At 35.7% G+C, this 25,360-nt stretch overlaps 3 protein-coding genes across 3 annotated transcripts; all 3 read left to right on the forward strand.

Annotated features, from left to right (window-relative positions):
- The first annotated feature begins 1,048 nt into the window (after window positions 1–1,048).
- LOC145057437 (7-deoxyloganetin glucosyltransferase-like) lies at window positions 1,049–6,799 on the forward strand. Its single transcript, XM_079005282.1, has 2 exons — window positions 1,049–1,700; window positions 5,633–6,799. The coding sequence occupies exons 1-2, from the start codon at window positions 1,196–1,198 to the stop codon at window positions 6,568–6,570; spliced, it is 1,443 nt and encodes a 480-aa protein (XP_078861408.1). The 5' UTR covers window positions 1,049–1,195; the 3' UTR covers window positions 6,571–6,799.
- Window positions 6,800–17,382: 10,583 nt separating this feature from the next.
- LOC145057438 (histone H3.2) lies at window positions 17,383–18,013 on the forward strand. Its single transcript, XM_079005284.1, has one exon. It carries the CDS (start codon window positions 17,463–17,465, stop codon window positions 17,871–17,873), a length of 411 nt encoding a protein of 136 aa, XP_078861410.1. The 5' UTR covers window positions 17,383–17,462; the 3' UTR covers window positions 17,874–18,013.
- Window positions 18,014–23,488: 5,475 nt separating this feature from the next.
- On the forward strand, window positions 23,489–24,639 carry LOC145057439 (protein PHOSPHATE-INDUCED 1-like). Its single transcript, XM_079005285.1, has one exon. The coding sequence runs from the start codon at window positions 23,523–23,525 to the stop codon at window positions 24,480–24,482; it is 960 nt and encodes a 319-aa protein (XP_078861411.1). The 5' UTR covers window positions 23,489–23,522; the 3' UTR covers window positions 24,483–24,639.
- Window positions 24,640–25,360: the final 721 nt, after the last annotated feature.

Raw genomic sequence — 25,360 nt, forward strand, 5'->3', positions numbered from 1 at the left:
GTTGTCCTCAATTTTGTTTGTTTCGTAGGGGATGAAAATTCATTTAGTATTGCCTCAAGTATCCTCCTACACTTTGTACATTTTGTGTATCTTCTTGCAACATGGAACTAATGTATGTGTGATGTACGAAATGCAAACATACCCCACATACTCAGGCTGGGATGCTTAATAGTCTTATCTTTTGTAAGTTTCATAACCGTTTTTGTTAACTTAGAAAGTTGATTTTCGATATGAGGAGTGCTCACTTCTTTAACCCTATGGACTGTGTCTTAATATGATTTTTGTCCGTCAAAAAAAAAATCGGGACAACCAACTTAAACCTGGAAACCCAAAAATAATGCAATTCGATTTATGAATAATCTGACTGACCAATAGAAAACAAAATAAACCAAACCGATTAAACCCAAAATCCAAAATAGTGCACCATGCTCAAGTCTAACCAAAACTGTAATTTAGTATAAATTTTGATATACTTACATAATCAGACATCTGTGATCTGTACAAGACTACAAAGTCACTCAAAACTTTCAAATTAACGGACTTTGTCAAAAAGAAATCAGAAAAGGCGGCCACCATATCTTGTGGATATATAATATTATAATTACTATATACAAACTTTAGTAGAAAACATGTAAATAATTAATTATTTAATTAAATAGCATAAGAAATTCAATTAAAACTTATTAAATATCCAATCAAAATCAATATCAAACCCTATTTCCTTTTTTTCTCACCCTTACATAATAATTAATAACAACCCACGACTACAACAACGATGTCCACTATTGGTTTCTTGTTTGAATCTGAAATATTAAACAAACCAAAAACAGTTTAACTAATGCAAAACTTATTATAAGAAATCATACGTTTTTACCTTTTTCATATACATCCATGTCGATAAATTTACAATATATATATATATATATATATATATATATATATATATATATATATATATATATATATATATATATATATATATATATATATATATATATATAACGTCAGGAATTAAAAGACTTTCGTGCTTGATTTGAACTTCAACTTCTACAATATGTACACATGTCTTCAAACATCGTTTACATGTCCAAAATGACAAATATATATGTCTTCACTTTATTGCCGATAAATAGTCATAACCTTAAGTTATAACATTGTGAGTTTGTTGTTTCGATTGTGTGTGTGTGTGTTTTCAATGGATTCTCACCATGAAAAGAAGCCACATGCGATATGCATACCAGTCCCTGCACAAGGACACATAAATCCGATGCTAAAACTTGCAAAAATCCTTCATTCGAAAGGTTTCTTAATCACCTTTGTCAACACAGAATTCAACCACCAACGCCTCCTAAGGTCTCGAGGCTCTGACGCCCTCGACGGCATACCTTCCTTCCGTTTTGAGTCCATTCCCGACGGCCTTCCACCACCGGAAAACCTTGACGCCACCCAAAATGTCTACGATATATGCAGGTCCATCCAAGAAAACTGTTTAGGTCCATTCAAAACCCTCATCGCCAAATTGAGTGAGTCGTTTTCACCGGTGACGTGCATAGTCTCCGACCTACTTATGGGCTTCACCATCGACGCCGGAAAAGAACTTGGTATCCCGGCGTTTCTGTTATATACCGGTGGAGCTGGTGCACTTATTTGTTACGATCAGTATCCTAATCTTGTGGACAACGGTTTGATGCCGCTTAAAGGTAATCTTAACTTGGATACATCATCAATCATCGGCTAAAAAAAAAATTTTTTTTTTTCTAAATTATTATTTTATTGTTGAGATTGAAAAGTCTTTCATCTATTCGGGATATTCGGTCCAAATACATAATCCATATGATATTAAAATCGGTCAGGATATATAAAACAAATAATCTTTTGCATAATACCATGATACTTCATTTAATTTCCTAACATTGGTTAATTACTTGTAACATAGTTTAAGTTTTATTTATTTTAGCTTGTTAAGTTTATTTATATATTATCATCAGAATTTTTTAAAAAATTTTCATATTACATCGTATGATGATAACATAGTTTATATTTTGTTTATAGTTAGTCTATTACGTTGTTTGTCAACATATTACTATTGAACCATTTGACGAAGATAACATATTTTAGATTTTGTTTATATTTAGTCTCTTGTGCTTTTTGTCAAACATATTATCAATGAATCGGTTAAAACTGCACCAACCATTTATATCCAAACAAGTTCAATGGTAATGCTTGTACTAAAAAACTTATGGGAATTAAATATGACAAGCCATAAACTATATATGATATTTTTATATTTAGTCTCTTGTGCTTTTTGTCAAACATATTATCAATGAATAGGTTAAAACTGCATCAACCATTTATATCCAAACAAGTTCAATGGTAATGCTTGTTCTAAAAAATTTATGGGAATTAAATATGACAAGCCATAAACTATATATGGTATTTTTATATTTAGTCTCTTGTGTTTTTTGTCAAACATATTATCAATGAATCGGTTAAAATGCATCAACCATTTATATCCAAACAAGTTCAATGGTAATGCTTGTACTAAAAAACTTATGGGAATTAAATATGACAGGCCATAAACTATATATGGTATTTTTATAAGTGAGTGACACTCCTAAAATCTGAAATATATGTTATTTTAAAAAGAAAAACACTCCTTTATGATATTAATATCGGTCAAAGATTTTAAAAATGATACTTTTTAGAAAACCTTCACAAATTACGTTGCAACGCAACAAAGAAACAAGATTTTTCGGACTATCATAGATCGATAATACTTTAATTAATTTCCTAACATCGGTTACTGCGTACCCAATAATAATACACTAAATTTATGAAATTTAGTTTGCACATATTTCCATCGAGCAGTCCTAGCTTAGTAATGTTTTTAAGGCTGGTTATCGGATATATATAATAAACATACTGAAAATTCGTAGTTTCGTTTTTTTTTTTTTTTGAAACGGCGAATAATATTAATAAAAACGAACCACTACTAGCAAGTAACTAGCAGGGGAACGGAAGTACAAGGTCGAAGCAGAAACATACATGGAATGATATACATTATTATGAACTTAAAGTGTAAATGGAGACACGGTCCAATTATCCCAATCACCTGTTCCTTCATTGCCCCTGTACTTTGTCCAGAAGTACACCATCGACTTAATTGCCCCTGCACCATAAATGGGAGTATGAAATACTCCATTGAACACCCGCTCATTCCTAAGTTTCCACAGGTTCCAGATTAGGCCATGACATATGTTGAGGAATCTTATCGCCTTCCTTGGGTTGCTTTCCCAATTTTTTTGCAAAAATGATTAATTCTCCGACCGATGAGAACTTAACCTGTTGTAAACCACACCAATTGAAAATAATCTTCCTGACTTCACATGCGAATGGACATTGTACCAGGATATGATCAGAGCATTCCAATCTGTTAACACAAGCGCCACAGTTATCATTTTCTATATCAACCCCTTTGCATTTCAATGCCACTGCGGATGGAATCTTCCTTTGCATTGCTCTCCATATAAAACAGTTGACTTTGATCGGAGTTACCTTACTCCATTTAAAAGTTGGTAAAACACGATTAGGGTATTGTAAATGTTCCAATTTTTTCCTTAGCAAGCTAACAGTGAACTGGCTGCCATTATCTAGTGCACAAGCCCATTGATCTTCTCCTGGTTCCAAATGTACCCTTGATAAGTCGTTTTTGAGATTATTGATGCACCTAATTTCGGTGTTATCAATCACGTTGGATTTCCAATGAGCTTCAAATTGATTGTCTATAAATCTGTCAGACACCAAACATTTCTTCCTAGATTCCAACTCAAACAGAAGATGGGTATTTTTCTTCAAGTGTAACCGGGCCTAACCATTTGTCATACCAAAAAAGTGAATTATCACCGAATTTGATGTTTAATTGAAAAACATCCATAGTGTCCAACCCAACTTTTTTGAGATCATTCTTGCATGCTGCAATGTTGTTCCATACGCCACTTATTTTCGGATTTGAAAGATAATCATGAGGTTTGTTATGAAGATTGTGAATACCTTTTACAACTTTAACCCAAAGAGAGTTTTTCTCAGTTTTAAATCGCCACCACCATTTTACTAGCAAGCTAGTATTCAAGGTACGAATAGTTCCCACTCCTAGTCCGCCTTCAAATTTGGGAGCAACAACTTTGTCCCAAGACACCCAATGGATTTTCCTTTTGCTGTCATCTCCACCCCATAAGAATCTCCGTCTAATTTGATCAAGTTTATCCGTGACAGCCTTCGGTGCTTTGAACATAGAGAAGAAGTAAGTGGGAAGATTCCCCAGGACCGAGGTGATTAGTGTCAATCTACCCCCGAATGAGAGTGTCTTTGATTTCCATGTAGATAGCTTGGCTTGGAGTTTATCGATGATAGGTTTCCAGTTTTTGCACAAATTCATATTTGCTCCAATCGGAATTCCGAGATAGTTAAAGGGGAATGAACCCGCTTCACACCCAAGAATGCTAGCCCAGTTCTCAGTTTCTCTAATTGAGGTTCCAATTCCAAAAATCTTTGATTTATGGAAATTGACTTTGAGGCCCGAGGATGCGTTAAAACATTTTAGAATGTTGGCTAAGTTTTTTAGGTTGGATCTGGACCACTCACCCACAAATAAGGCATCATCCGCGTAAAACAAGTGTGATAGGGTGGGGCCGTGATTTGGGATTTGGATGCCTTTGAAGATACCGTTTACCTTTGCAGCTTCGAGCGCTACATTGAGGCCTTCCATGGCAATGATGAAGAGGAAAGGGGATAAAGGGTCTCCTTGTCGAACTCCTTTAGATATTCCAAACTCACAAGTTGGTGAACCGTTGATTAACACTGAGGCCCGGGATGAGTGGAGGCAGCCACGGACCCATTGTCTCCATTTACTACCAAAACCCATTTGTGAGAGTACCGAATCAAGATATTCCCAGTTGATGGAATCGAAGGCTTTGTCGAAATCAACTTTGAACATTAAAATCTTCCTTTTAGCCACTTTTGACCAAGAAATTAGTTCATTTATCATTAGTGGGCCGTCTAGGATACTCCTGCCTTCTACATACGCTGATTGTACATCTCCAATAAGATCCCCGATAACAGATTTAATTCGGGTGGCAAGGATTTTCGAAATGATTTTAGACATACATCCCATAAGGCTGATGGGTCGGTAATCTGTGAGAGAGATGGGATCTTTGACCTTAGGAACCAGTAATATGAAAGTCGAATTGCAACCTCTAGCAAAAGTCCCAAATTTGTCAAAGTGCAAAACGAATTTCATTACATCGTCTTTAATAATCTCCCAGTAGGTCTTTATAAATTTGAAAGTTAAACCATCAGGACCTGGCGCCTTTTCACTTCCGCAGGCCCAAACTGCATCTTTTACTTCTTTATGGCTGAACGGAGCTTCTAGTTTAATAGCCTGCATCATTGTGATGGATTTGAAATGTGGGCTAATGAGCTTGGGTCTCGAATCGTATGAATTAATAATAAATTTATTAATTATGACGCATAACCAAATGTCACATCGTTAACTATAATAATACTATGCAATGTTCGATATAAAATTAAAGTTTAGGTGCTAATTGGTGCTCTTTTTCATATGCTTTATTTTCAGATTCAAGTTACGTGGTAAATGGGTATTTGGATAAAGTTGTAGATTGTATACCAAACATGCATGGTATACCTCTAAAAAATATTCCGCCTTTCATGAGAATTGTCAACCCTGGCGATGAATTCATGGTAGAATTTACAAACACACAACTTCACAAGGCCAAAAAAGCCTCTGGCATTATTTTCAACACTTTCGATGATCTTGAACACGACATCTTAGCTACACTTGCTTCAGTATTTCCTCCATGTTATGCCATCGGTCCTTTGCATTTACTCGAAAAGCAACTCGTTGATGAATCCCTAGCATCTATCGAATCAAATCTATGGAAAGAAGAACCCGAATGTTTGAAATGGCTAGACTCAAAAGCATCGTCATCAGTTGTTTATGTGAACTTCGGTAGTATCACTGTCATGTCACATCAACAACTAGTCGAGTTTTGTTGGGGGCTTGCTAATAGTAATCAACCGTTCTTATGGATATTACGACCAGGGATAGTGAGTGGCGAATCAGAAGCACTTCCATTGGAGTTCTTGAGAGAGACAAGTAGTAGAGGGATGATGGCTGGGTGGTGCCCTCAAGAACAAGTTCTAAATCATCCATCGATAGGAGGGTTTTTGACACATAGTGGATGGAATTCAACTGTTGAAAGTTTAACAAACGGTGTGCCAATGCTTTCTTGGCCATTTTTTGCAGATCAACTAACGAATTGTTGGTTGAGTTGCAACCAATGGGGGGTTGCCATGGAGATTGACAATGATGTAAAAAGAGATGAAGTTGAAAGGCTAGTGATTGAGTTGGTGACAAAAGAAAAAGGAAATGAGATGAGGAAGAACGCCATTAACTGGAAAGATAAGGCATTTGAGGCATGCGCTTATCCTTCTGGTTCTTCCATGATTAGTTTGGAGAAAGTAATCCATAAACTGCAGACGTTTACAAAATGATTTATGATATGTTTGTTCTAGAAAGAGTTCTAATTTGAGGGGGCTTACGAGAATGTCACAAGCTGTAAGCGTTTTATATGAGTGTACTTGTATTTTAACATCTTATAAACAATCAATTTCCATAGTCAATTGTCTCCACCATCAACCTTTTGTTGTATATCAATAAATTCCAACAATATGTAATTTATAGAGTTTGTTATTGTATTTGATCATGTTTTTACACGACCAATGTTTTGTGTTTGCAACCATGGAATGAATTGTTATTTGATGCGTACATTTTTAATCGTTGTATTTTATGAGTTTCTTTTTGTTTTTGAAAAGGTAACAAAGCGTTTTGGCTTATTAAACTAATTAATCCAGTGCTTTCTTGACTGCCAATTCGAGTTGCATACCTACTACTACATGTTTCATGGTAGGATAATCACCCATGTTATTAAAATATATTTTGGGTTTCATTTTGGAAAAAATAAATGAGAAATTATTCGTCAAAATATGGTGTTTGAATGGTTGAATGCTTAAACAATTAAATTAAGCAAAATTCTTATTTTTGTTCATCTTTCTTTAAAATTGAATTAAAGTGAGTAATTAAACACAATTTCAGTTACATTTTTGTGTTTAAAATTTATTTAATTATGTAACTAAATTGTTGGTTTTATAATCACCGTGATAATTACAAGTTTGCACTATAAATAAAATATTCTTGTAAATGGTAAAATAGACCCAAAAACTTTCCACTCTTCTCATTTCTAAAATTGTGTTTTCTAGCATGTATCAAGGTAATATCCGGATCTTGTTAAGTTTGGCTTTCTTGAAGAACCGTTTTTTTGTTGTTGTATCATAGGAAACAAACATTCGGTGTGTGGGTTGAATTTGTTTTAAAAACATTATGTCGAACACAAGTCTCAGCTTTCGTTAATTTATGTTTCGTTTTCACTTATCCCGGTTATAGTTTTCTACAATCTTAAAAAAATTAGTTTGTACAAAACGAACAAAATGTTTTTTGGGTATTTTTTTTGCTACTCGACTTTACAGGAAACAAAAGAAAATAAAATATTTCAGTTTCAATTTTGTGTTGTTTTGCTACTGTTCTGTTCTGTTTTGACAGCTAGCAATACTAGATAAAAAAAAAAAGATAATGACTTAAAAGGGTAATATATTTTTTGATTTGTACATATTTGGTCACTGGTTTTTTTATTTTTCTTTTGTCCATATTTTACCATTGAACTTATTGAACTATTCAAAAAACATCATTATGACCTGCTATCGAAGGTTTAGCCGGTTTCCGGTGTTCTTGTGAGTTTCGGCGAGGCTCCGGTCATCTTCTTCGATGACCAGAAATCCTTCAACCACTTCAACCCATAAATGAGTTTCAAAGTCATACTTGTCTCTATAAATTGATTTTATATGTGTGTTCATTAGATTTTTGGAACCAAAGCTGATGAACATGGAATGATTTGGAAACGATTTCTGACACACACATCTCCTTGTTTTGTTAGATCCGACACACAGTCCATGGATGAAATCAATTTGAAGTTCATATTTGGAATTGGTTTTGAAGCTACATCGTGTTTTATAGATCTAATGTTCATCATCTTCAACCTCCAGCCTAAATCTGATGTTCATTGTCTTCAACCAAGACCTGATGAAGCTTCCCTTGAAAACCTTCAAACATGGTGTGTTCGTCGATTTTAGGAGGTGTTCGTCTTCATCATGTTCATCTTCTTTAAAAAAAAACAACAACAAGCTCTAAAAGTGTTAAGATCTAAAATCCAATGATCTTTACGGTTTGGAGCGATTTTCAGATCTCTTCATTCTATTTTCAGATATTCATACATCTTCATTTGATGTTCGGATCAAAAAACTTATTTTTTCTCTTTTCGATTTATGAACCCAAAAATCGAATCTACATACACACACATATACATGAACTTAAATCTGAAATCGAGTTCATACAAGAAATCAAGCTTTAGGAATTCTGAGGGTGCTTGATCTGGGTTTCAGATGGTTTTCGTGTTCAACTTCATAACCCCTTCATCTTCACAACCTTCCTTCTTTTAAAATCCAAATATGATTTATTGGGTTCTTATAACAAAGAACACCAGATCTGCTATGGTCTTCTTCATTGAAAACCCACGAATTTGGAACCGTTTTGTAGATGTCTGAATCTAACTGTGGTTTTCCTAAATCCCTTGGAACAAGCTTTCCAAACGAAGATGATATTCCACGATATGATCGAGGAACAAGAAATCATGCTTCACCTCCTCCGATTATTCTCTCTGACCCACAAGTTCGAAGGCTTGAAAAGTTCAAGCTCACTCAAGCCCTTTTGGCAAGTAAACACGAAGATGGGAAACCTGTGTTTGCACACGTCTTAAAGATGAAGTCACACATTGACAGGTTAAGGATGTTGGGTGTCGAGATTTCAGGTGAGTTGGCTGTTGACTGGGTTCTTCAGTCGCTTCCTGAATCATATAGTGAGTTCGTAAGAGAGTACTATATGATGGAACACGACGTGGCCCTCATTGATATTGGAAATGAAGCTGCCCAAACTACCTGAGAGATCTAAGAGATGGGAGAGTCAAGGCATATGGCTCTACTTCAGGTAAAATCCATTATCTAACTCTTCTGAGTTCCTATTCTAGATTCTTAACTCATGATGTGATAAGATTACATTTTGATGTATTGTAGGATCGAAGAAAAGAGAGGAAGCTTAAGGGAAGAAGTGAGCTGAATCTAATCGTGAAGAAAATGGATTTCGATTGCATTGTTTAAAGATTGGATTTTTGAGCTACTACTTGGAGTTGGAATAGATTGCTTAGGAATATTTAATAGCATAGTTTTTCAGTTGAATTACATTGTAAGGACAAAATTTTTCCGCAATAAAATAAAATTTGTTTTTGTCTTATTTATTTATTCTTGCAATGGCATGTATGAAAAAATTAATGTTTGAATGTTTCTACTATTAGCAATAATGGATTTGATTCTTAATTGTGTTATTTGTGGAAATGTTGAGAATTTACCAAATAGGGTGAGTTTCTCATTGCCCAAGTTTCAATTGGACAGAAACTTGGAATCATGCAACCTGCATTGTGTGATGAATGTAAAACTTTCATACTTGGAAATTAGACTAATTCCTTGACAAAGACTCAAGTGAAGGGTTAGGGATCAGGTACACTTGATTGTGCGCTGGTCAAGTCCACCACAAAGAGAGATAGATTATTCGTCATGATTTACTAAAGTTTAGTAAATATGATTATACTTATAAGATTAAGTGTAATTATGAGTTGATTGAAAATGTTTCAATAAACAACAGAACGAATAAGAAGAATCAAGTAGGCAGAAAGATAAAAGTTTATCTATTCTAAGAAGAAGGGAGAGTATCTTTTATTGTGTTTTATGATAAGTCTTAATGATTAAGAACCATGTCTCAATTGATCCTCTAAGTGAGTCTTAGTACATTTGTATTGATGAGTTTTGGTCCTAAGAACATCCTATGTGCTCATACAAACCCTGATGCTTGGATCTAGGTTTCTCTATTGTACATGCAAGTTATCCAAGACTATAAACCCTAATTATAGCATTCAAGTAACCATATTAACATGAGAATAGGTTTAAGATGTTACCTTGATTGTTATGTAGCAATAACAATCGCAAATCTCCTTGTATTGACTTTAGAAAGCTTAGAGTCACAATTGTCACTCCTCTAATGGTTCACAAACACCATAAGCAAGAGGATGAAGAGGATGGAGGATGGAGGCTGCCCAAAAACATCTACAAACCCTAGAGAAGTCTTCTTCACGTTTTTGGGTCATAAGGGTCTTATATATAGTTAGGCAATCAGGGTTATCTAACAAGGAAACCCTAATTTGGATGCTTAAGCCCTAAGCAACCCATGGGCTCCTTTAATTAGGGCCTTGGACGATTTCCTTATGGGTTTCCCATAGAATTCGTCCACTCCTTAATTTAAGACAATCCATGGCCCAAATTGCAATTATCTTATAATTACAATTCCAGTCCCTTAAGTTTAATTAATCTTTTTTAGTCACAAAACTAATTACCAATTAATTATTGACTAATATTAATTAAACAATATGATTTCTCCTTTAATATATTATTCTCATAATATATTAATAAATCATATTTAATCCTTTCTCTCCATAATTCATCCTATCAAGTTGCTTTGGTGAAGGCAACCCAAAAGGACCATGCACCATCAGGTCAAGTACATACCAAAACAATTATGGACTTAGACACTAATCCAACATCTATGGATAAGAAGAGGAATCGAGAATTGTGGAAATGGTTAAAATCAAGAAGTCAATCATACTTCGTTCCAATATCGAGTCTTAGAGTCATACTCCAAGATTGCGAATTGAGTGACACGTCTTTAGTAGCTTTATAACACTCAACAAGTGTGGAATTGGAAAAAGTCTTCTTATTCTTGCACATTTGAAATTGGTAAGTTGTGATGTCTTGCAAAAGACAAAGACCAACGAGAACCAATCTAGTGAAGTGTTAGTCTTTATAGGATTTCGCACTAACTCTTGAATATTTGTTTTGTCAAGAAAAGTTCCTTGACAAACAGAATCATATATGTCAAGAAGTTAGTGAGAGTCTCAATTGTCTTGAAAAGTTCAAGAGCTAATCAAGAATAAACTGATAGTCAATCACTAGCACACGACTTCAGGTTGACGACCTGTCGTGTTGACATAATTTTGTTTCTGTTCCATTCCAGATTAAGTCAACTATGCAATATGAGTTCTATGAGTTCTCAATTGGATTGCATAAAGTCAAAGCACCCTGGTCAATGGAAAGTACATTGATAAGGTAAGGGTGAGTTGCTTAACAACCTGGAAGCAATGGTGGGCATTCATGTTGCCATAAGGCGAGAAATCAAGATTGAACAAGTTCAATCCATATGAGTTGGATTTGTCACAAACATTGTCTTATGATTGTTGTTATGACAAATTCACATGGATATGAACACATAAACTTTGAAATCTAAGTGTTGTAAGTTTTATCTCCTTCATGAAAATGATTGTGAGGAAATGATTTAACTAAGAAAGATTTTAAGAAGATTGCAATTGTGAAAATTTGTATTCTCAAATTCTATTATGATTACGGCATCCCTTTTCATAGTTCGAATTGTGAGATTTGGCAATTGGTCTGAACATTTGGGACTTAGTAACATAAGTTTTGAATTTCTTTAGACACACATGTCACATGTGAGCTTTCTAAGGCAAAGGTGTATGAGTTTAAGAAGCTTAAATAAAGGCTTATCAAAGCATCAGGTATTTAGAAATATGAGCTTAAGGAATTCAATAAGCATTGTTTTCTGAAAGTTCAGATGTTTTCTAAATATACGTCAAAGCTAGTGGGAGCATAAGTGTTATGCTTGTATGGTAATAATCACCGTGTTAGTGGGAGCATGATTATTATTTCATGTATTGCAAGTTAGCAATATTAATTATGGAAAACAAAGATTCACTTTGCAAAGTTGTAGGGGTTGAAAAGTTGTTTTGCTATAATTAAGGGATAAAATATTATACTTCATTTCAAATCTAAAGGCTTAGAATGTGGAATTTTTAATCAAATTTAGTCAAATATATATGGATGTTGTGTTGGAATGGTTCAACATGAGGAAATTCTATATATGGAAAGGATAATTGCATTCTCAAAATTTGGTTATGATTACGTCATCCCTTTTCATAATCAAAATTGTGATAACATGGCAATTAGAAATATTATAGCAGAAGACTGGTAAAGTATCACGTCTTCATGTGAGACAATATCAATCGTGTTCCATACGCTTCGGGTATAGGATCGATTGCATATGCTATAATATTTGATCATTTTAAAATTTTCCAAATGCTTAGCGCATTAAGAGGGAAAAGGAACTAGAACGATTTTGACTAAAATAATTAAACAACTATCAAAGGACGATCTAAGGTTCGCCAATGATTTGTTGCTTGTGAGTAGTTGGAAGTATAGTGTTGGATGGACCATATCGACATTATTATGAATAGATAAAATTCTATTAAGAATGAGTTGTCGTATGGCAAATATGGAAATGTTTCCATATTTGGAGTTGGAAATGTTTCCATATTTGGAGTTGGAAATTAAGAATTTATGTCTATATTATAATTTTTTATGCAAAAAGGATGTTCAAAGGAATGTACTTTGAGTGAGAGACATCACATCTATAAAATTGTTTTGTAACAATTTCTGATAGAGAACCTTGTGTTTTCATTGGCCAAGTCTTGGTGACTTTTGTGCTATGACTTTACGAAAGGATCGTTGCATAAAATGTTAGAATCTAACATATTCTATTAGTGGTAAGAACCTTGTATTCTTACACTATCGTTGAGGATTAGGAATTGTGAAATGAGCATCATTAGAAAAGTTTATAATTGATCTGTTTCACAAAGTATGGACCACAGGAAACATAACGTGCATGCTCAAAGCATGGGACAACTATTGTTGTAATTCAAGTAATAAGTTGATTTTCTGAAACAGTAAACAATGAATAATGAGTAATCAATATGGTGTTTAAATAAAAGTGTTTTATTTACGCTTAAAAGTTTTGGGGCCATGTAGGATTAAATATTATTATTGTGTTTCACTCTGTATGTTTTGACTTCCATAATAACTTGGTTATTCAAACCTCCACAGTCGGTCATACGTTGGAAGTAGGTATGAAGGAAGACTGTCATGAATCTGTCTGTAGATTGTCTGAAGTGTTTAGACATAGCACAAGTTTGTTTCAGAGTTCATGAGTACTTTAATAAGATTAGAGTATTGGATTAAACCCATGCTCACCTAAATCACTTCATGGATTTTATCACGAGTAATTGTGAGCCGATAATATTGTATATTCTTGAAACCGAGACGTGGGAGTTGTTATTTGCTGGTCGGTTGCACATTGATGATAAGTAAACGCACCGGTAACTTGGTGTTATAAAACTTATTGTTGTGTGTGATTTGATGAGTGAGTACAAGCGAGCATTTGAGTCGAAGTTTTACCCAAAGTGGGATAAAAGCGATATATGTGGGCCCCTTGATGATTTAGTGATGACACCATAAGCGCTTGGCCAAGTCGGGACTAAGTTGATGTGTTCAATTGTAGTATGTTGTCAGTCGTCATAAATCGTCAGTCGGGAAACAACTTATAGACATAAAGAATGTCTTAGTCTATACGGTATCTAGAATGGAGGATTATATGATCCATTATCTAAAGGATACGTGTATCTGATAAGATCAGAGTTGACAACGGTTTTTGAAAACTACCATTGTTGATCAGGTTCCGAAGTCATGCAAAATAGTTATTAGACTTGTCCAAGTGGGAGACTGTTGAATTAGTGTCTAAGTCCATAACTATTTTGGTATGTACTTGACCCAATTATGAGCATGGTCCTTTTGGGTTGCCTTCACCATAGCAATATGTAGGATGAATTAAGGAGAGAAAGGTTTAATTATGATTTGTTAATATATTATGAGAATAATATCATAATATATTAAAGGAGAAATCATATTGTTTAATTGATATTAGACTATTAGTCAAGAATTAATTAGGAATTATTTTGTGGCTAAAAGAGATTAATTAAACTTAAGGGACTTAGTGTGTAATTATAAGATAATTACATAGATGGGCTAATGGACCCCATAGAAGTTGGAGTGGACGAATTCTATGGGGAAACCCATTAGAAATCGTCCAAGGCTTCTGAAGAGGGAGTCAATGGGCTGCTTAGGGCTTAAGCAGTCAGATTAGGGTTTCCTAGCTGTAAACCCTAATAGCTAGCATATATAAGGAACCCTTATGGGCCCAAAAACGTGGTGAATACTTCCTTTAGGGTTTCCAGCCATTTTTGGTGCCTTCTCTGTCCTCCCTCTTCATCCTAGTTGCTTAGTGGTGTTTGTGACTCCATTAGAGGTGCAACACTTGAGGCACTAAGCTTTCTGAAGCCAATCAAAGCAAGGAATTGATTGTTATTGCTACATAACAATTAAAGGTATTCTCTAAACCCTAATTTAGATTATAATGTGTTAGATCTAGGATTTATAACTTTAGATATTCAATTGCATGTTCATTAGACAAACTAGATCCAAAAGTTATTAGGGTTTGCATGTACACCATAGGAATGATGTGGTGCTCAAAACCCATCAACAATAACATATAAAGCACGTACTGGGCCTTGCCCACTGCATCGGACCGAAGTCCGGACTAACTGGGGCCTTGCCCCTGCATCGGACTGAAATTCGGACTAACTTGGGCCTTACCCACTGCATCGGACCGAGGTCCGGACTAACTGGGGCCTTGCCCCCTGCATCAGAGCGAAATTCGGACTAACTGGGGCCTTGCCCCCTGCATCGGACCGAAGTCCGGACTAACTAGGGCCTTGCCCCTGCATCAGACCGAAGTTCGGACTAACTGAACATAGCATAACATGATCATAGCATATAACATAAGCACATATACTGCATACTGCATTAGACCGAGGTTCGGACTAACTAACACATAAACATGCATGGATTATAAAGACATCAAGCATACTGAACCACTACATCGGACCAAGTCCGGAACTACTGCTATCTAAACGGGCTGAGATTGTGGCCATAGACCCGTTCCTACTGGAAGGAAAACTCACCTCGAAGAACTGACTGCTGAAAATACGAGTGAAAGATCCCTGACTGTTGTTCCGGCTGCTCCCCGACTATCATGATCAATTAAGACACCAAATCAGAATAAGGATCCTTCTATGGGTAAAATGACTATTTTACCCCTTCTATGGTGTGGGTCATAAACATGGCCCAAACCCTCTAATTCTTTCTAAGACCATCAATGACCCACTAAAGGCCCAATAATGGCCCAATTTGCTACATTATGCCTAATTCCTTTTTATTGGGCTTTACCCTAAGTCCAATACTATACTTGGCCCATATTCATTGACTCCTTCTGGCCGACTAAGGCTCAAAGGCCCAAAATCCAAAACACAACCCACACTGAGGCCCAAAATGCATAAAGCCCAACTGGCAACGTTACGCGGGGCGCACTCTAATGTACGCTTAGCGTACAAGCTTGGTGACGATTACGTCGGGCGTACCTGCATGTACGCTCAACGTAATACTCTGTTAAGACACTTTTCCATTAAGTTCTTATTACTCCATTTCAGAAGTTACAATCACAGATTCTGGTCCATTTCCACGTCTTAATCCATAAAGTCACTAACTTGGTGACTTGCAATCCACCAAACAAACCTAAACTCAAAAGGTGGCAACAAACTTCCATAACAAAGGCTAGATCTCATGCAATAGCTCATAAATACCATTAAAATCGAGACTTTACTACTCATGGGACATTTTTAGCTTTAAGGGTGGCAATCCCAAGCTTGGAGACAAAGTTACACCATAAAGGTTCATTCTTTGGACCTAGAAAGATCCCAAAACTTCCTACATCTAGATCTAAGCTTCTATAAGGAAAGTTAGAAGCTTTATACCTTACGAGGCTTCCAAATGGGATTGAGAACTTGGATCCAAAAGCTCTTCCTCGATCTATGAGGCTTAAAGATGATCCCTCCACTCCAAGAACACTAAGATGCACTCAAAATGACCTTACAAGCTTCGAGAACACTCAAGAGGATTAGAGTGTGTTTGGTTGTGGAAAACTATTTTCATTTTCTATGAAAATGTTTTCAGAAAATAGGGTTGAGTTTTCATTTTCATTTTTCAATGAAAACGCGTTTGGTTGGAACGGGTGGAGTTTTCATTTTCCATCTTAGAAATTTAGAAAACTTTGGAAAACTGTAAAAATCACTTTTTTAATTTACATACAATTTGGAAAACTGAAATTTTTCATTTTCTTAGAAAGCCTTGGAAAACTGAACGAACCAAACGCGTTTTCAAAATTTTCGTTTTTCTTGGAAATTTTTCCTAGAAAACTGGAAAATTTTCCACAACCAAACGCACCCTTAGGGTTTTTGTGGGGGTTGTCCAGGGGTGAAATGGAGGATGCAGCTTAGGGCATAATGTTCCTTATATAGTGGCAAACCCTAAAACTAAGGTTTCTGGACACTGGACGTACGCAGGGCGTATGCCTCCCGTGCACCCGCGACTAAGCGACTCATTACGCTGGGCGTACCCACTCGTCTCATTTGCATGCATGGCTCTACTTGCCAACTTTTCCCATTAAGGGACCATTTATGTCATTATCTTCAAAGTGCCCTAACTCCTTCATTCTAGGTCCGCTTTCGACGAACTTTATATACACAAAAAGGTAGCGAGAAACCCTACGCTTCTATCAACATATCTCAGCCCCAAAACCTTCTCAAACACCCTTAATCATAGAGATTCAGATTTAACTATTATTAAGTGACAATAAAAGGTAAACAAACATGCAATGATAAAAAAATACAACGAATTAAAAGGATACGAATATATCAATGAAATTAAAAATATACTAAATAGATATTACTTGGTTGACATACCTAAATATTAACCAATAACAAAGCTAGTATTTGTTAACTAAAAGAAAAAAAAAAACAAAACTATGTTAACAATTTTTTACAAGTTACAACATATTTGAAATACATGTAAAAAATTTCTAATCGAAACTTTCCTTTTAAAATACACAATTGGTCACAAAGAAAGCACACGGATAGCGATCCGCGTCCTCTCTTAAATTATAATCTAAACCGTCCTTTTTTCATTTCAACAATCCAACGGTCCAGGATCTCTTCCGCCGACTGTTCTCCTAAAATTTTCAAACTTCCCACAATTCTCGTCAAGAACCAAACCATTATAAATACAGACATTTTCCTCCCCAAATCCTCACAACAATCAGTCGCTTTTCATTGCAGCAACAAAATCTTCTTAATCCCTCTCTGTATTTGCAAAAAATGGCAAGAACCAAGCAAACTGCTCGCAAATCGACCGGTGGAAAAGCTCCGAGGAAGCAATTGGCGACAAAAGCCGCCAGGAAATCAGCACCGGCCACCGGAGGAGTGAAGAAGCCACACAGATTCAGGCCAGGAACCGTTGCTCTAAGGGAGATCCGTAAGTACCAGAAGAGCACAGAGCTCCTGATCCGTAAGCTTCCATTTCAGAGGCTTGTGAGAGAAATCGCTCAAGATTTCAAGACCGATCTAAGGTTCCAGAGCAGTGCTGTCGCTGCACTTCAGGAGGCTTCTGAGGCTTATTTGGTTGGTTTGTTTGAGGATACCAATCTGTGTGCCATTCATGCTAAGAGGGTTACAATCATGCCTAAGGATATGCAATTGGCCAGGAGGATTAGAGGCGAGAGGGCTTAGATTTGATGAAATTGGTTTGGGTTTAACTTGTGTTGTAGAAAGTATCATCTGTTGTCGAGGTCATGTTGTTTTGACCTGTTTGTACTGGTTCTAATTAAATCACTCTTGTTATTGAATTTGAAATTTCTATCTTATTGCCATTTCGTTGCTTAACAACATGATAATATCTCCCAATCTTTGTTAATTAGATTGTCATCTACAATCCACATTATTTGTTTGGAGCTTGTATTAAAGCAAAATCTGTGATACTTGTAAGAAGCTTTTTACTATATGAAGCACGGTGGATCCAAGCTCATATGCCATTCTCTAACAAGTGTTTAGAACAATAGATTTCCCTTTTTTTGGTCCATCAACGATATCGAAGTTAAGAAGAGGAGAAGATGGCTGAAATATGAACGTAAGTATGCAGTATGAACTTAGTTACAAAGATTTTATGAAGAAAGATAGTTGCTGATAGCGCTGTTTTGGAATGTTTAGGTTTGGTTTGTGTTATTATAGTTATGTAATAACACCAAAAATAAAATACAAATCAAGAATTGCAAGGCTAGGCAACGCCTCTTCAAACAATTTGCCTTATATGTGTCAAATGCTTATTAAATTCAAGAAGGTAATTGTACTCTCAAATTCAAGATACAACCCCAACATTTTTTTCATTGTTAGACTAGGTGTAGACGACCAGATTATATGATGTCAAATATTGAAACCTCATATTTTCTATTTTAACATGTTATAACATAAAGTAGGGATGATGTTCAGATGTTATAACTTGATGTTAAGTGGAGAGATAAATAGAGAAAAATAAAGAAAAATAGAAGGAAATAATCTAATTGGGTGTTGACTCTCGTGCTCGTTACCACATTTCATAACGCCACATCCCATAACTAGAGTTGGTGGCGGTGTTCCCTTCGTGGTAACGCCGTTAAGGTTGTGCCATGTAGACAATAACCAGCCTTAACAGCCCCATACCGAACGATCTTAGTTTTAGAATTTTAATGCAATTTTCCTAAGGATAGTGAAATTTTAATTTTAAATAAGATATTTATTTATTAGTACATTATAGGCGTGTACCCACGAATAAATTTAAGGGATAATGACTTGAAAGGGTAATGAATTTTCGAATTTTGTTCCCATTTAGTAACTAATTTTTTTTTTCCAATAGTTCAGTGGTTAATAGATAATGAAAAAAAATTTAATAACTAAATATGAACAAAGTTGAAAGTTCGTTTCCATGTCAAAAAAGTTTAATGACTAAATATAAACAAACTTTTCTCTTGTTTATTGTTTAGTTAATTATGTATTTTTGTTAAATTTTAACAACATTTGTTGATAAAGATATCTATGAAATACAAAAACAAAACCCAGATAAATATATTAAAAACAAACAAAAAACCCAAACCGAAATTAAAGACCAATGGTTTGGTATTTTCCAAAATAAAAAATAAAAATTTGCAAACTGATTTTGGTTTAACAATAAAATGAACCATTCTCACCCATAGTGCCGTTTTAATTGCTGAATATATACATATTTCTTTTCCAAAAAAATATTTTTGTAAAGGTAATATAGACATAAAAGTTGTTAACGATTTTACTTAACTCTATATGTGTAACGACCATAAAATTTCCAACTAATTTAAAATTTTCAAAAACAATCTTTATCCACAAATTATTACAAAAATGTTTTCAATTTGTTTATTATCAGAGTCTCCCAGAAACAGTAACATAAAAATGATGAGCTGTACGATCATGCCATTGCCTTGCCACGATCTCCTGAAGTACCTGATACAAAACATTGAACTGTAAGCCCGAAAGCTTAGTGAGTTACCCCCAAAATACCAACCACATCTAAACATACTCATAACATATCACAAATAGAATAGTCATGCATATCGGTCTACAATGTGATTGGTCCGCCCTCATCGGGCCTTCAATCCACCTGGTCCACCCACTGTGTCTAGCCATGTACATCGAGTCTACAGTGTGATTGGTCCGCCCTCACCGGGCCTTCAATCCACCTGGTCCACCCTCTGAGTCTACATTATGACCGATCCGCCACACCGGGCTTTTAGTCGGCCTGGTCCACTCTCCGAGCCTCGGCACGTCTGGTCCGCCCTCTTGGGGCCTTCAGCCTATCCGAACCGCTCGCTGGGCCTTCTGGATATCCGGTTCGCCCTGGGTATGTTGGCCTACAACACAAAGCATGACCCGCCTCAACCCAACCCCAGTCAAACAACCATGTACACATAATACAATTAATCACATAACAATCCTTAACCAGACATACAGTCTAACAGATCACACAACATATCAACATCCTAACTAGGATTCCGACCTAACCGGTCACTAAAATAACATTACCCTATATACCGGGATACCGACCTTAACCAAGTCACTAACATAATACCATCCTAAATACCAGGATGCAGATCTAGCAAATCAAACATAACAAATAATACCCGGATTTCCATCCGATAAAGGGCCGGCCTTGGTGCCGTAGACCGTGTCGATATAGTGAGGATAACTCACCTGAAATCTGCTGTACCGAACCACGAAAGCTAAATCCTGAAGCACTGCCTCCAACTCCAACACCTAAAGCCATCAATGATCCATTGACATAAATTACCAATTTACCATAATACCCTTGAAGGTCAAAGTCAAAGTCCTCAGTAAAATTCAACCTTCCGATTGACTCGACTCGCCGAGTCATCCCATGACTCGTCGAGTCCAACAATCTTCGAGTCCCAATCTGTCCAACTCACTGAATCACCACTCAACTCATTGCTCTGAGTCTTAACCAGACGAGGTTGGGGGTTCTGCGTCATGACTCGCCGAGTCCAAGAATAGACTCGCCGAGTCCACGACAATCTTCATCAGACTCGCCGACTTGTTCTTCAACTCATCGAGTCCAAGCTCATCATCATACGACTCGCTGATTCACCCATGCGACTCGCCGAGTCACTACACGACTCAAAGTCTGATCCCTAGCCCAACTGGTCGAGTCATCTCCCAGACTCGCCGAGTCCTTACGTGCATTCTCATATTCCCAAGTCACAAAGCTACTTATTTACTCCAAACAATAGATCAGGGTCTCTAGAGTCCATTAGCAACATAAAGTTGTTACCTTTACGTGCTTCATGTCCCATAGTACCAAAAACCAAGCTAGAAAGGAACTTTAACTCATGGGGAATGGCTTTTGCATAGCAACTAAAAGGGTTTTCTGCATCTTTGATCCAAATAGAGCTCAGATGGAGTTTCAATTCCAGATCTAACTCATGCACCAAAATCCCAACATATTATCTCCAAACAAACCCTAAAACTCCATGAAAGATGGATCTAAAAAGGAGAAAGCCAAAGATAACGATTCATTACCTCCAAAACGACCTCCTACTGAAGAGTAATCCGAATCTCCACAAATCTCCTTGATCCAAGCTTCTTGATCCTCAAGATCTCTTCACCAAATCACTTATCTAAGCTCCAAATTGCTTCCAAGGGTTCTCACTCACGATTCTAGGGTTTACGGATCTCAAAGGGGGCCAAGGGAGCTGAGGGGAGGACATTAAGTCCTTTAAATAAGGTGCAAACCCGAAGATTAGGGTTTTCCTCGTCCAACACTGACTCGTCGACAGTCAGGCCACTTAACCACGTGCCCGACACCCGCTTCGACTCGACGAGTTAAGAGACCTACTCGCTGAGTCCCTTCCTTTATTTTCACTTAGCACCCTTCAACTTCTTGCTTCTGAACGTCGGATGTTACAATATGTGTAGTTAAATAATCATAAATTTCAATAATTTTTTTTTAAGAAAAGACAATCTTATATATAAATCAATTGTTCGGGTAAATTAAAAATATCTAAATTCTAAACAACTTGATTTTCATTTTTGATATCCTTTTTAATAGTAAATATACTAATATGACGTATGTCAATACATGAAGTATAACAACATATATAATGTATCAATGTATGTTTGTATTCTTTTATAAACAACGTATATTGTTTAATGTATGTCAATTTATGTGTTGCATAATTTTATAATACAAAATTAATATATATAATATTAGGATGATTTTTATACCTATAATATTGCTTAGTTTTATAACATAAAACTTATACATATAATATTGATTTCGCTTTTCATTTTTTTTATACATTTTTCGGTTTTTTTTTTTTTTTTTTTTTTTTTTTTTTTTTGTATTTCATAGATTTTTTCATCAACAAATATTGTTAAAATTTAACAAAAATACATAATTGCTGAACCATAGGACAAAAGGAAAGTTTGTTTACATTTAGTCATTAAACTTTTTGACAGAGAAACGAACTTTAAACTTTGTTCATATTTAGTTATTAATTTTTTTTTTGTTTGCCACTGAATTATTGAAACTGTTTACATTTTACCTTTATGACCGGTTGTTACCGGTCATAAGGATAAAATATGAACAGTTTCAATAGTTCAGTGACAAATAGATAACGAAAAAAAAATTTAGTGAGTAAATATGAACAAAATCAAAAGTTCACAAGTAATTATCTCTGTAATTTAATTTTGGAAGTCAAAGGCTATTAACTTTAATAGAAAATGACAATATTATGTGATACTATTCGTTTGTAATCTTGACTCTCCCGGTTTTAAATCCAAAAAACAATCAAATGGTTGTCTAAATTTTCTAACACTACATTCCACTTTGGTCCTTTTTATTTCATTTTTATTATGTTAAATTTGATGTTATTAAAACATTATATGATTGCTATTATTTATTTATTTATTATTGGTATTTTTCTAACGATTCATATACGAAATTGTAATTATGAGATTTATTATCATAAATAAATATGATGTGCATTAATTAATTATTTGGAACGGATTTTCTAATATGTGTCCGACACATATTATTAAATACGTTTTTATAATTAATGTATTTGACACTTTTAAATAGAAATATTTATGATAATATTACCTATATTTGTTACGTGCCATCCATTTATTATTTTATATGTTTGTAATGTTGTTTGAACATCTCTAAAAAAAAAATAGTCCTAATGTTTTGAAAACAAATATCCAATAATAAACAAATTTGTTTTAAAAACACAATATAATCATATGATACATCTCAACATATTTTTATTTTTCAATGGTTCTTTCCTTACATCTTTACTACACATTCAAACATGCAACTCCAACCAAACTATATGTAAACGAGTCGATCATCCTATTTCGGTGGAAGCTATAATTTAGAACACAGAAAAAAGGAACCATGCAATGAGGGCGTGGTCGGTATACTACACTTGTCATTGTTACCTTGAGCCACGTGGACAACCTGACACACCCTTATGCCACATGAGCTCTGTGGGGTCCAGTTACTACCACTATTTTATCCTACTCCACTCTTTATTCTGCTTAATTCGTGAACCCTACTTCACTTTTTATCTAACATGTCGGCATTATTGATCATTGTCCCTCTAAATTACTATTTTGTTGAGAAGAAGTTTTAAAAGTACTTAGTGTTAGTGCCACCACCGCCCCCATGGCCCTACGCTGTGTTAAAAAAGTTAAAAAGAAGCAGCGTATTGGAGACGATTTCACTTACATTCTCTCTATAAATATCACCACCATTTTCGTTCACCTTAAATCAACTCATTCCACACAATCAAATCCTTCATGAAAATGGCTACCACCACCACCACCTTTCTCCTACACCTTCTCTTCGTCTTTTTCTCCATTCTCCATGCTTCTTTCGCAACCAGAAAACTCACTGAGTTACTTCCCGATTCCTCCGACTTAATGAAATACCACAAAGGTCCTCTCCTCTCCGGCAACATCTCCGTCAACCTTATATGGTACGGAAACTTCAACCCCACCCAGAAATCCATCATCTCCGATTTCATCACCTCCCTCTCCGTCTCTAGCTCCACCACATCCCCCAAACCCTCCGTCGCCAAATGGTGGAAAACCACCGGGAACTACCACACCAAATCAAACAACCCCATCACATTATCTCTTTCACTCGCTAAACAAACATCCGACCCAATGTATTCCATTGGTAAGTCATTAACAAACGACCAACTCGTTAAACTCGCTTCCAACCATGCATCGGAAAACACCGTCAGCATTGTCTTGACGGCGGAGGACGTAACAGTTACCGGTTTTTGCTCCAGCAGATGCGGCACCCACAAGTCAAGTTACAATGTTAATGGCCATAAAGGAAAGAAATACAGATTTGTATACATTTGGGTTGGCAACTCGGTGACTCAGTGTCCGGGTCAATGCGCGTGGCCGTTTCACCAACCGATTTACGGACCACAGGGTGCACCACTGGTCGCACCCAACAACGATGTGGGTGTAGACGGAATGGTGATTAACTTGGCTAGCTTATTGGCTGCTACAGCTACTAATCCTTTTGGAGATGGGTATTATCAGGGGGATGCGAGTGCACCATTAGAAGCTGCATCCGCGTGTCAAGGGGTATATGGGAAAGGGGCGTATCCAGGATACCCTGGGGATTTGTTGGTGGATGGTACTACAGGTGCAAGTTTTAATGCGTATGGTACAAGTGGAAGGAAGTATTTGGTTCCTTCTTTGTTTGACCCGTTGACTTCTACATGCTCCGCTTTGGTTTAAGGCCATCTCTAATGCCAAAGATTAATCCTCAAACTATGATGTAAATTTAAAATATATTGCTTAGATCTGGTAGGTCTTTATGTAGATTTGTTTGGTTCATTTTTTTAAATATATTTTTATGAAAAATAATATATTATAAGAATAATCATTAAAATAACTATTTTTCATAAATAGATATAATGAAATATCATAATTTTGACAAGATACAAAAGTGATCACCTATATAGTAAAACAAAGCCCATTAGGTGTAGTTTACCTCTTGTAGGCCCATAACCCAAAACACATGGTTTGAATTTGAATTACTTTGAAACAGACTAATAGAGGCTCATGGACTCATGGTCCATGGATCTGTTGTTAACTACTAAGTGACATGTATTTGGAGGGATAAAAAGGCCTAAAAACAACTCTGTCATATTGCCATCGAAAGAAGAAGTGGTCTGAAACTCAAAGAAGGAAGACTAGCTAACAAGATCTCTTATATCCAAGAAAACAATTCCCGTAAAAGTATGTTTGACTAGGATATTGAAAGATAACAAAATCCAAGAAAGGGTATACTCCTTGATTTGATGACAACCATGATAATACGAGAATTGTTATCTTTCAAAAAGTATCTATTTGTTGCTATATCTTTGAAGATTTGTATGTCTGCGGAAATATATAAGAAAAAACCAATACATTCATTTCAAGTTTTAATATGTATTCATTCCAATATATAATATGTTTTTTTTATGAGTTATTTGTAATATGTACGTAGACAACATGAGTAGGAGACAAAAATAAAGGTAGGAGCAATGCTCCAGCAGGGGATGCGACAATGACGACTTTGGCGAAGATAACCTGATGCAACGATGAAGGGAAGAACTGGACCGGTGAACTTG

This window comes from Lactuca serriola, chromosome 6 (assembly GCF_051521515.1).
Source record: "Lactuca serriola cultivar US96UC23 chromosome 6, Lser_US96UC23_V15, whole genome shotgun sequence".
Lineage (NCBI taxonomy): Eukaryota > Viridiplantae > Streptophyta > Magnoliopsida > Asterales > Asteraceae > Lactuca > Lactuca serriola.